Raw genomic sequence first — 13667 nt, 5'->3', positions numbered from 1 at the left:
CCTCTTGTGACAGCAGAGACTTACCTGGTTTCAAACAGGCTGTGAAGCTGTACCTTCAGCTAAGGCTTGTCCACATGCAGAAATACAATGAAACTTCTGTTTTAAAATTTACCAGGATATAGTACTCTCACTGGGGAATAAGATTGTTTTTTTTCTCACCGAGATTCCAGCAATGGAAGCAGAAAAGATCCGCGTGCGCACTGCGGTGGCAAAACTACCTTATGAGAGTTCTATTGCTGTTACTTTGTGCTAGATTAAACACTGTCCTTAAGAAGAACGGTTACGGCATTCTTCTTGTCTCTCTTGGCCTGTTGGTGGATTCAGCTGAGAACTGGTATCTCTGTAGTCTATTTTGTGTACTGAAGGAAGGTGCTCTTTAGCAAGGGGGTTTATGGGATTTAGCAGTTAACCATTTTGAGTGCAGGGAGATTAGTAGTAATGTGTGGTTTGGATTTTTTTTTCTTTGTGGTGGTGGGTTTGGTTTTTTTTGAAGGACTTTTTGGTTTTCAGGCAGCGGAAGCAGAGTTTTTAAACCTGTCCTTAGGACATGGTAGTAGTAGTTCATTATTTCCAGCATTTTTCAATTAAAAAGGTTAGAACCTGCTTTTTGATAGGTTTTATAGATACAGGGATATTAAATTTCCAGGACAGTGGAATCCCTTTTTGGTTCTGTGGAGGAGTGGGTATACTGGAAATAATTCTCCTGTTCCCAACCCTGCTTTGTTCTTAATGTACTTTCTAGGGTCTTCCTTACTTGTTCCTATCCAATTCCTCTGCTATTTACCTTTTTGCATTTATGTCAAACTACAGCCTTCATTGTATTGGCAGAAGGAGCGTTTAGACAGAAGACAAAACTGCTGTTCCTGTTGCCACCTCTCATTTCCCTGCAGTGAGGCCAGCATTTTGAGGGGCAGTTGTTATACAAGTTCTCTGGAGCAGATAGATCATTTTCAGTGATTTCTTGAGCATTCAGTCTGCTTAGGCAGATGGTTTGTATGAGTTTAGTTGGAATGGGGCATGTTTAAGGCAGACAGTCTTAAAAGAAATTAGCTTATAACGCCTCCAGTGAGTTTGTGCAAGCTTGGTTTTTCAGAACAAGTTTTCTGACTGAAGTGGTTTTAAGGCAACAGGAAATGGCAAAATGTTTACTTGCAGGTAGCTAGCATGGAACTGTACAAAGATCTCCAGGCTGAGTTAGGCAGTCGGTACACTGAAAACTAGTTGGAAGTTTGGCTAAGTTTGTTAAGCAGTTATGAAGAAGCTTATTGAAACATGAATTTTAATGCTGCTATAACTTCCTTCTGTATTTGAGACATTTTATATTATGCTTGATGATGATGAAGGTAGTGCTTGAGTTCCTGTGCTTAGTTTGTGTTTTCTGATTGAACATTAAATGAAAAGTAGAGGATTTTTTTTTTAAAGTAAAATTAAAGCTAGCACAGTAGTGGGAATACTTAGATTTAAAGCATTTCAAAATACCTACGTATTTCATAAAGTTAATTTTGTCATGATTCAGGAATGCAAACTGCTTCCAACTTAATATCTGGTTTAGGTGCTGTACCATGCTTTAATTATTTGCAGTTAACCAAGCAATAAGTTGTATTAATTTTATGCTTTAACGGAAAATTTCTGTAATGTGTCGAGAATATCACAGGATATTAGGAGTATAGACTAATAATAAATTAATAATTTTCATGTAATGTTTAACATAGCCCTTAAATTCTCCATGGAAAACACAAAGGCAGTCAGAAGGGGCTAGCCCGATTTTTCCAGGCTAACTTTAAACTTCACTTTTCTAACAGAAGCTTTATACTATAAATTGTGGTAGTGGCATTGGATACTGCACGCTACGGTCATATGTCAGGTGCTGCATATGAGCATGGTTTAACAAAGAATAGGGCACAAGTAAAATGTAGACATAACGATGTAGTAATATCTGTAATTCATTAGCTGAATGGCTTTAGACAACATCTCAAATACTTACAGTGCTGAGTTTAGCAAAGCCTTAAGTGCCATATACTATAAATAATTTCATCTTTTAAAGCCATAAGTGGAATGAACCTGGAAGATGCCGTTATGCTTCCCATTGGATACTTGAGACAGAATGAAGGTAGCAAAAGCCATTCAGCACCTAGCAGTAGCCTGGTAGAATGTATGAACCTCATCGGAAATAACAGAAGCAACAATGTATTTGTGTCTTGGAGGAAACCAAGGCTAGGGATGCCGCTGAACATGAGAAACGATGATTTGGACGTTTGTACGGTTCGGTGGGGTCTTCCAAGGATGAAATGTTGAAGTGTAACTTCCTCTTTTGCTCTGTTCCCCAGGAAGGACTGAAGTTGTGAATAATGTTAAATTGCTCCAGTATAGCAGGTCAAAGGGACCGTTTTGATTTAAACTTTTTTCATAATGTTTTTAGATTTTTGTCTGCAATTAATGTTATCTGTAATCCTTAGGCAGTTGGACTAGATGATTGTTTTAGGCCCCTTCCAGCTGAAAAATAATTCTGTTCTTAAATATTCTGTTCTATTCATTGAAGTAGGAGGTGGACACTTGATAGTTTTAGCTTCACCAATCCTGCCTACAAAATTTTGCTAAAAAATTATCAAGGGTTTGAGCCCAGCTCCCAAAAAGAAGTGAGATAGTTTGTGGATGCTTTTTGGAATTTACAGACTCATGTTCTTGTCTAGTTAACCTCAGGACTGATTTAGAGAGGAATTATAGAATCTAATGCAACCTAAAATAACAATAAAAACTTCCTGTGTAAGCTGCAGAACTAAAGTTCTTGGATATATATCAATGGTTTCACTGCTACTCACACAGTATCAGATATAAACCCCAAAGCTTTTATGAAGTTAGAAGTCCAAGGATTTTATCATGAAGGAAGAAAGAAATATCCATTCCTAAAGATGGAATTGAAGGAGCTTTTGAAGCGGTCAAGAAACTGGTGTTTGCAGTTTGGAGGAGAAAAATCTGTGTAGATGCATCAACATCTCTCTATTTTGTGTCAAGCGAAATGTGAATATTGCAGACTTCTTATGGCAAATCTGAATACAACGAGGGAAAAGAACCCCACATTCTTTGCTGTGAAATGATGTAATGTCTGAACACAAACAAAATCAAGTAGGCTTAAGCTACTGCGAAGTGTAGTATTGATTGCACTCGTCTCAGAGATGACACAAAAGTGAGACTGGCAGCTTTTTACAAACCGAATTTTTTGCCTTGGTTTAATTTGCTTTAGTACTTCAAAAATGGGTACTGCTCAACACAGAAACGTGAAAGTAATAGATCATTTTCTTAGCAGAGTTGTCTAAGAGGTTACATGTTAACAAAATCAGATTTGATTTGTTTGTTTTAACGTTACTTTGTAGAAGCTAGTATACTTCTTGGGTTGTACGAACTGACTTTCTTGCTGAGTTCTTGCTTTCAAGAAAACTAGACTTTGGTAAAAATGGTGTTTACTGCTCTTTCTCTGGCACGATTGAACTCATTTTAAGAGCCTTTTGCTAAAGTGCTTTTTTGGCTTTGTTTTTTTGATGCTGAAGATGTACTGGTATTCTTTCCTGTGCATAGTTGGGAGTAATTTTTTTACACCCTACTATTACTGATTTTGTTTCAAACCTATTGAACCTAGACCTTCCTCCCCAGTTAGTTCTGTATTTTGTCTATATATCTGCTCTCTGCTTTAATTTCCAGTGCAAAACCATAACAGTGTCATGGTACTTGTATCTTCCAACATATGAGGAATCAATGCTGAACCCCATTCAGTGGGAGAATTGCAATGGATGGATATACTACTTCATTGTTACCCAGTGTTCTGAGAGTGCATTCAGCATCCTGCCTTCTCGCTTGCTGTGAAGAATAGTGTTACTGAATATATTATTCTTTATCATTTATACTTTAAAGTTATGTTTGAAGATGGTTTCTGTGTATGCACGTTATTTTTAATTGAAAGTGTAGCTATATATAGTTGGTAGTGATATCAGCTGGTCGTCTTAACTCTGTGCGCTATTTCAAACAGCCAAGAAATGTTTTCTTGTGTGACTAGCGAAAGATTTGCAAAACACACATTTTAGATGTATTGGTTCTGTTCTTTAAGTCTACAGCTTAAAAGCTCTTAGCATGAAATAATACCTTACTATATTTATAACTTCAGGGTTCAGAACGGAAAAGGAAATACTATGTCACATGGGGAAAATTGTGTACTTCTCAAAAGTTGTAGGGAAAAGGCAGGTCTCCACTGGTATTTCCAGTTTGGTTTATGTGCTTGATTTGTCAATTACAAATACAGTTCAGATAGTACTTTTCTGGTGGCTTCTGAGCTCTTTTTTCTCCTTTCATAGGCCCAAAAGTTGAAGAGAGTAGAAATAGCAGTCTTAAAAGGACATCTTTATTCCCTTACTGCAAGGGGATAAGATAAATAGCAGTTGGAAACCCCAGAACAGCTAGGCTGCCTTGGAAGAGGATGGTCTCTGGTGTTCTGTCCTATGGCCAGTCTTGTAATGGGTTCAAATATTTGATTCAGCATGTTGCACTCTCATTGGCAGCTAATTGGTGTGAAGGGTACCTTTGTTGCTACTTTTTTTTCCCCTGGATGTAAAGACTGTATTTCACAAGTTTTCTGAACCACTGCTAGATACTGTTACAACTAATAAAAAAGAAAACTTTCAATGCCAGTACAGAAATATAGTTTACATCTGTCTGCTCTTATGAAGAATATTAATTGGGAAGAATTGTAGGCTGTACTGTGCGCATCCTCATGGAGAAAAAACATGGGGATGAGTCCTACTGTGTAAACTTAGGTGTCTGGTCTGTTGTCTCTTTCAGACTTTGTAATACATCCCATTCTGTACACTCCCAAAGGTCTCATTTTATAGTGTGCTTCACCAACTAGTAGGAAGCCATTCATACCTCAATGCTGAGAAATTTTCAAATTTCCTCTGTTCCCTAGTTCTTTGCTGTAAATATTCATGTCTTACTGAGAAAAGCCTTCATTACTTAAGTGCAATTAAGCTTTTTTTTTTTTGCTACCCTTAATACTGAGAATGTATTTTGATTTTTCACATTGACTTTTGGGCATCCAGTAATAGCACTCTTTGTAGCAAAAAGGCAGAACAATCAAGTTGAATATGAAATAACATTAAAGGTTAATTATCCCTCTTTTAAATTAAGTCTCATAGTGTAACATCTTGCAATTACTAGCATTTGGATTAATGCTTTAAGGAACAAAGATGTCCTTAAAGTGTTCTGGACAGTGAACTTTGCTTATATAGCTTGGAGAGGTGTAACAATGACATCCATTTTAAAATTGGATGAACAGCTTGAAGTATTTGGTATGGCCATGACCAAACGACAGATTTAATAATCAGAAATAAGGAACCAACAGCATTTAATCAGTCTTTGGTGCAGTCTTTAGGCATAGTATTTTCTTGAGGTAGCGATAAGTAGACATGATATAATAATATTTACTCCATAGACGATAGAGTGACAACTGCATATGTGTACTGCTTTTAATCTAGAATATTACTTAAATGTAAACATTAAACCATGATTTGTCCTTGCGTACAGTGTTGTACTGCTGCCTGGAAAAGACTGAGATTGCAGTTGGACCTGCCATATCAATTCAATCCTAATTGGCTGTATTGGCAAAACCACATTTTTTGGGTTGCAGAAGGGCAGCCTCCTGCATAAATAAACTGTAGCATAATTGGAGAAAAATATAGCATTGTGTTGTTTAGCAGCACGAGATTGACTCTGACTCTGCCTGAAATAAATGTACATACTAAAGTTCTTGGATCTGTTCTTTTTGTTTTGTTTTTTTTTTAATTTTTTTTGAGGTTGTTCCCTGTTGTACCTCATTCTTTTAATACAAGGTGAAAGGAAGGCTTGCCTGCTTCTTTGAATGTTCATTGCGAATTCAAGAGAAGGGCTGCATAGTATGTGAAAGTCATAGTTCAAAACATTTAAGCAATTTTTAAAATGGGTGTTACCATTTTCCAGATAAAAGTGACTTACCAGGTTTGCTTTTCTTAGGTTATAGTGTATGCATTTACCAGTACTACTTCTGTTCACTTCATTTTGTTCTCAGAAAGTCTAGTTTGTTTTACTGTTGTAACCGAAATCATAATTTCCCAGCATAAAAACCCACATTACCTAGCTACTTACCAGTACCTTGACTGTAGTTTCTTAATCACTTGGAAATGTTTAAAACAAGAATTTAAATAATAGAATTGCAGTGGCTGTAAATTTTATGTCCCTCCTTCTTCAGTCATTGAGGTATATTGAATATAAGTGAGGATACAGTTTCATACCAGTTGAGCCAGTGTAACTCCCATTGAAAGCTCCTGAGAGTGGAGGAATGGTAATACTGGGTGAGAGGCCCAGTCTTGCTAAGCACTCTCTGTGACAACGGTCTGAAACATACACCTACAGAAAAGCATGGCAGCAAGGCCACAGCTCACCGAAGGGAAGGTGGTTAATTGTCTTTAACATTTGCTGATTTTGTATGTAAGGCATCGACTGCTTGCTTTCTGAGTGCTGTATCTTTGGCATTCTTCTCTATTTACTGTCATCTGAGCAAAACGCTCCTTCAGAATAGGAACAGAAATTGATGTTTCTGTCTGGCAGCCAGAACTAAGTGTATGATCTGGAGACCTGATCTCTTGTTATGTTTTCTGGGAAAAACCATCATGTACCTTAAGTAAGCAGTGGTATGCCATCTATCCATTAAATGCCTCAAGAATTAGTGGCAAGTGAATATCTTGGAGAAAGACACTTGTTGCTGCTGTCCAGTTCCCTTTCAGGGCTTGAGCTTCATCGATTATTGCCTTGAAGTAGGACAGTCCTTTGAGTAGTGTAAAGGATTTCCTTGGGGTTTTTAATGTCTTTTGGGAAGTTATTCCATGTGGAAACAAGAAGTTAATAGATTTTTGAATACATTAGTTTTGTTACCTTGACATGCAGAGCCACGTCCTGGGTTCTCAGACTTAGCTTGAATATGGTTTGCTTTCGTTAGAATTTCTTGAGCTCCAAGCTTGGCATTTCAATGAGAATTATATATCAAGACTGAATAACTTCTGGTGGAAGCGGGTCAGCTTTAGCCAGAGAAGCCTGAGGAGAGGCTTTACTTCCAATCACCTGAAAAAGGAATTGGAGAACCATAAGCTTAGGCTACTTGTTATGCCAGAAACAGTTAAATGCAGACAGATTCTGCTCTGCTTATCAGTATGTCTCAAGTCTGGTTACATGAGAAACTAGTACCATTGTCCAGTTTTCTGTTTGGAAACTTTTTTTTTCAAAAGATGAAATAATAATCCACCTGGTTTTGCTGTAACAGAACTATAATAATAATAAACTGCTCTTTATGTCAATAAGCCTTCTTTATCTAATTGTTTGGGTTTGGTTTTTTTCTAATAGCGATGGGAGAAATACTGAGTTCTCTATCCCTGTTCTTGAATTATGCCACATATATGAGTTCTTTAGTTCTCTTAACACAGGGTATTAATATGGTATTTTCATTTATTTGAGGCTGTTGAACTTTGTTTTCCCCAAATCTTATTCATGTTAAGGCTTCAATCTTTCAATGTTCTCAGAACTTTAAATTTTCAACCTATGAATTTCATAAGCCCCCATGTTCTAAAAACTGTGTGGAAGACAATAGGATCAGGTTGTCACACCTGTAAGTCCATAATATAGATAATAGTCATATTTGTTGCTCAAGGAGGAGGAAAGACCATTGCTTAAAACTAGCATTTTCTGCAGCATATCTCTACAGTCTCTTCAGCTTAGAATGCTGCCTAGCTGGTACTTGAAGACCTGAATGCATTTAGATGACTCCTTTGAGACCATATTTATAGGGTTGAGAGTTGTGGGTCCCTCTGCTTTGCCCTTGACCTGAAAATAAGTGGTAATGCTTCTGTGCTTTCACTGCTTGCTTAAATTCATGTGAATGCTAGGAGCAGGAGCATCTTGTACAAAATGGTCACATACCATTAAGTAGATGTAGCTTAGCTATGATTAGTCTCAACGTTAAGCTTTGAAGTTAAAAAAAAAGAAAAAATCCTGAAAGAACTGAAGTATGTTTAAGGACATCCCTCTTTATTTAGTCGTATGATATTGAGGGCAAATAGAATTGTACATTTGCATGGGTGTTCTCAATGTTCCAGAAACTTACGCTGCCAAGTGTCTTAATTTCAGATGTATGATATGGAAAGATCAATGAAAAAGATTACTTGAAGTAACCTATTTTTCAATGAGAATAGTTTTAGTTCATAACAATTACAGTTACTCAAAACCTGTCCTTACTGTATCCCTTAAATTTATTGCTCTGAAATAACGTGTTGGAGCCTGATGCAGTTGACTAAGTCTCATGTACACTCAATTCTTTACTAGGAGAAGGAATCCAAATTAATTGTCTTTGTAAAATACACTATTTGAAATAACCTTTTCTCTGTGCTTATCAGGTGTTCTTTAAAGGTTGAAAGTTAGACACTTCTTGCTCTACTGAATGGTAGCTTAATGACAAGTTTTTCATTAATCATTGAATACATTTCAATTTTAGTGCATGTCAGTGTTAATGAGCAAATTGCTGGGACCACCAGTTTTCCTATTATTTAAATAATTTCCTCCTTCCTGAAAGAGACAAGGCACAGAGAAGAAAGAAAATTATAAGTGTGTGGGGGTGTGTAGAGATTGTAACTACTGAACTAGGTCAGTGTGACAGTTTTGAGGGAGGTGTTTCTAGATGAGAAGGCGTTTTGATTGAACTAAAGGAATAGGGTAGAAGGTTAGATTCCTGCCTCTGGAATCTTTAGACTAGAATCATGTAATAACCCTTGTGATGAGTCAGTATTTATTAGGATTTTAAGAAGGCAGTTCCCAGAATCCTATATGAAACAAATCTGTGACACCTTTCAACCTAGAATTTGTGTTACTGCAGTTAAGCTTTTTTGCAGTCCGGCACTTATGGTGAAAAAGCACATCTTCTGTGACATCCTGTTAAAATAGAAACATCATTCTGTAAATAATGCTGGAGGAAAAAAAAATTGTTTTTCCTTAGCATAGTTGTATGATTTGTAGAAAGCTCTGTTGTTACATGTTGAGTAGACTAGTATCCTGGCATACATTGTTACCACACTGCAAAGTAGATTTTGTGGTATATATTCTCCCTTGTACATAACCAGAAAACTTTTTAAATAAAGGAAAGATAGGTCTGTGTCCCTAGCTAGGGCTTAGATAATGCACATGAATAATAAATAGTATTTTGAGGTCTGCTACTTTCATCTGTCACCTTGCATCCGCTTTTTTTTCTGAGACTCTCTAGCTAATTTTGAAGAAAGGCTGCATGTATTGGAGTATTTCCGTTACTTTTGAGGAGACAACTTTGAGAAACTCAGATGAAAGCTGTTCCAGAAGTCAACTGTATTAGAAAATTATGTGTGTTCCTTGATCATTGCATGCTAAAATGCCATTCTTTGTATTTGCTGTTACATGTTATCCTGTAACAGAGTAATATGTACATATTTGCTTCTTATCTAGCACTTACATATGAACCTATGTCTGATGTTTTTTTTCCTGGTTTTTGAAAAGGTACTTGATTTCCTTTCTTCCCCAACAAAATGAACCTATTCTGCCACACGGGTGAGGTTGCTGGCTGTGGAATCTCAGGTGAGGCTTAGATGTGCAGCTATACTGAATGTCTGAGCCTGGAATCAGAGGCCCCTCCTGGAGGGCAGTACCGTGTCCAGCATCCTCTGTGCAGTCTGCTAGTGCTCTGATGGAATGCTCCTTGCAGCCGGTGGTGTCTTCTAAATGGGGAGCATGTGGAGTCAAAAACCTATAGTTGCCTTTTCCTGGTGTTACTAAAATTACAAGGAGTCAAGTGAAGCAAAAGCTTGACTTATAATTTAGTGGTGCATCAGGGTGACATAAGGAGATGGCAAAAGCATGGCAAATGGGAATTTGCTCGGTTGGCAATCAAAAGCAAACATCAGTGGGATTCATTTGACTTGGTCTTCATAGCCTCATACATCACTTGATCAACAATGGACTAGTTAGTTTGTTGTTTATAGGTGTTTGTCTCCATCTTGACACTATCAAAACATCCCTTCAAAGCTTTGGGTAAAGGCGATAATTTTTTTAACATGGCTTAGTCTGCCGAATCCAAAATCAAATATAGTAGAAATGAGACTTATATAAAAATTAATATAGAGTCTCCATTAGAATTCAGCATGATACAAGCAATTGGAATTGGTTCTGTTGGGCTGTCTGTGTACTCAAAACCAAGGTGTCACCGCATCAGTTTACATTTGTTTACAAATAATCTAATTAATTGTAAATAGGTGTAAAGGCTATTCTTGAGCTGAGCCAACTGTGCCTTTAGAGTTTTAACTCTAAAAAATAGAAATTGAATAATCTGATTTAAAGAAGTGATGGGAATTTAAAATGTCATGGTTAATCACTTCTAAAGAGATTAAAGCAGTAGTGTGTTTTCTGTGGACATGCAGTTTTGATACTTTCTCAAAAAGGTAAATGGTTAAGTTAGTGGCTGAAAACAGGACTGGTAAATTACTCCCTTCTAATACTGTTTAAAGTGCATAAATTGTACACATTTGTATACTCTGTAATTAGAAGGAAAATACCTGAACACGGATATCCTTGCAATTTAGAATATGCACATACTACAAGAAGCAATTGGACCATTTACTGGAGACAGGATGGTTTTAGTTAGCTGCAGCATAACTTGAAGTTACTTTTTTATCCTTGGGGATGTCACACAAATGGAGAGGAGAAGTGATGAACTCAATTAAGAAGTTGGCCTTGTCTTATGTACATGGCCAAGTCAAGTGGACTTCTCTGGAGGCCTTGAAATACAGTTTTCTGGGAATATAATTTAAAGAAAATACATAGAATATCATGATTAGAGTCCTAAGCACAGTCACTAAATAAGAGGAAGAAAAAGGTATGTTAGTCCTTAATACAAATGGTCTGGTTTAATAGTGTCTAAAAAACTGTATATTTTCGTTACACAGATTTGTTTTACTCTGTGAATTTACAAGATTTTGAGTAAGTTGGTTATTTCAGTAGTAGTTTTCTTGTATCTCCTATGTCACTCACCTTGAGTAGAAAGGAATTTACAATAATGCTTTGCCCAGACTGTTCAGATAAGCCCAGAGGTAAAATCTGAGGCTAAATCCCTGCTAGTGTAAGTCAGCCTAACAGGAGAGCTGCATTTTTGTCCTGGCTCCCTGGCTGGCATTAGGATGAATATTCTCTGGCCTTGCAGTATGCTAGTTCAGGTTATTAAAGAAACTGAAGAATAATCACAGCTACCTTAAGTTTGGGGGGTGGTGGTAGTGGTGGTGTTTGTTGTTATTGCCTTTACTACTCTGAACTGATTCACTTCATGATGGTTCACCAGAAGCATTAGAGTAAGAAAGATGAGACTGAAGCAGCTTGGACTTGATGTAAGTTATTGTGGAACCACAGCTGCCGGTGGTCACTCCTTTCCGCAGTTTAAGCTAATCTAGACCATGACTGTGGCTGAAAGGAGCTGTTCCACAATTTTCCTGCTTCTTTGCTACCTCACTCCTTGCACCAGCACAAGTTTTTATGGGGCCATGTCGAGAACCAGATCTGTTCAGGAAGAACGATGGTGATTAAGGAAGGTTTGTTGTGGTAGTTGGCTTAGGGCTGTTGAAAAGTACAATGTAAGTTGGCAGAAGTTTGATTTCATTGGGTTATGCAAGCACCTAGAAGCCTCAGTCAGGTAGTGCAGGGGAACTGACTGCATTGAACTGCAGTAGACTGCAGCGTATATGTGTATATATATATGTGTGTGTTGGTATACATATATGTGTGTGTGTATATATAAGTAGGAAACTTAGTCTTGCTAATACTTTCTATCTAGTGATCTTTCTAAACATCAATAGAAAACAATTATTCAGGAGGGCATTTTAAAAAGAGCAGCAATTAAAATAAGTTTATTTTTTTAAATTGCATTTAAAAAATCCATTTCTTCCTAAAGAAAATTTGAGGTGGTAATGTCTTTGTTCTGGACTTAGCAGGTTTACTAATCCCTATGAATATGAATTCTAAAGGGTGGGGATGGATTACCATAGACTGTGTTCAAAGAATACAGTTTTGTTCAAAACTGAACACTATTTTAGTGACAGTAGAGATTTCTGAATTTGTGCTGTTAATATTGAGACTGGGCAGGGGAGAAATAATGTATTCAGTCAAAATTTTTATTGTGTATGTAATGGCTTGCAAATTTGCACAATTTAGGAAAGGATTTTAAAGTGTCTTGGAGAAAGATAACAGCACTGAAAACTAATTTGAGATGAGACGTCATAATAAAACACTGACAAATATGCACAGTGTTGCAGCAGAAATTTCACTCTAACTCGTCACCTTGAAGCTTTTGCTGATTGGATCAGGATCTTCACACTGCCAAATGAATCTTGCTGAAAGCTCATCCAGTTCTTTCTACCACCATACTTGGCTTTTGAACTTTCTGAGTACTGTTGTTGTTTTACGTGGTGCTTGGAAGTCTGAGTTACTCTGGAAAGTTATGTTCCTTCTTCTGTGGTTATACAGTGCCCTGTGGTATAGAGCGGAATTGCTGTTATAACTTAATGCAACTTTTTATTTCTGTATTGAACATAATGAAGTTGAAACTGTGATTATTGAACTGTTGGTATATCGTGATTACAAGAACAACAAATAAATCTGATGTCAGAATTTTCTTCATATAATCCACTAAAATAGTTGGTGGGGATGTGATGGGCTTTGCAATGGGCCTGAAAGGCCAGTGGGCCCTGGCTTTCATAGGCATGTGCTGGAAGAAGGGAATACAGGTCAAATGCCCATGGTAAATACTGACGTGCTAATAGAAGAAGTTTGGCTGTGGGGCCTCTAACTCATTCCCTCTCAGACATCTGTAGTTTGACAGTGTCAGGAGGAAAGTATTGGAAAAGATGACAAATTTGGCTTGTTTGCTCTTAACCAGGTTCTCGATCAACACCTTGAATTCAAATTGAAAAAAATCTACTGTAGCAATTCAAGCACAACAGAGTCAGAATAAACAGCTGCATTTTGGAATGTGTCAGTTTCTCAGTGGTATAGACTTAATTATTAGTGTAATTTTTACTTAGAACATAAAAATAATTTTAATTATTTCAAATGTTACCACTTTCTGATGCCAGTCATACTCAATAAAAAGAAATACTAAGTCTAAAATACAAGATTCTTTATAGCAGTGTATTTGGTTTTGTAGTGCTCTTGTCCAGGTATGGATTACTTCTATATGCTTGTGTCAATAGAGCATTTTTCTCCCTCTCCCCAGGTTATGCAATGGTCTCTGCAAGATGGCATGTTCTGGAGTTGGAGCTTTTTAAGGCAAGCATATGCTGGTACCTCAGCTTTACTAAGTGGACTATAATTTCTTCTCTCACAACAACTACATAAGCAGACAAAATTGCAAAGATCTGCCCTGTGTCGAGTATGACAGCCACGACTCGTGGCTCTCCAGTAGGAGGGAATGATAGCCAAGGCCAGGCTCCTGATGGACAGTCCCAGCCTCCCCTCCAGCAGAATCAGGTATGATGTTAACAATCAAGTTGTCTAAAAATAAAGGGGTTATTCTTTTAGAAATAGTGTTTCTGAAT

The 13667-nt window shown here is 37.2% G+C and overlaps 1 protein-coding gene across 2 annotated transcripts in view; it reads left to right on the top strand.

Moving 5' to 3' along the window:
* USP9X (ubiquitin specific peptidase 9 X-linked) overlaps nt 1–13667 on the top strand; it is a 104046-nt gene that overhangs the window by 11440 nt on the left and 78939 nt on the right. For both annotated transcript variants that reach the window (XM_064473182.1, XM_064473173.1), the window contains exon 2: nt 13346–13599. In XM_064473182.1, the coding sequence (XP_064329252.1) occupies nt 13504–13599 (96 nt within the window). In that variant the 5' untranslated portion in view covers nt 13346–13503. The remainder of the gene's footprint in view (nt 1–13345; nt 13600–13667) is intronic.

The sequence above is a fragment of the Phalacrocorax carbo genome, chromosome 1 (assembly GCF_963921805.1).
Source record: "Phalacrocorax carbo chromosome 1, bPhaCar2.1, whole genome shotgun sequence".
Classification (NCBI taxonomy): Eukaryota; Metazoa; Chordata; class Aves; order Suliformes; family Phalacrocoracidae; genus Phalacrocorax; species Phalacrocorax carbo.
The sequence above is the reverse complement of the archived record's forward strand: the minus strand, read 5'-3'. Positions and strand labels throughout refer to the sequence as shown.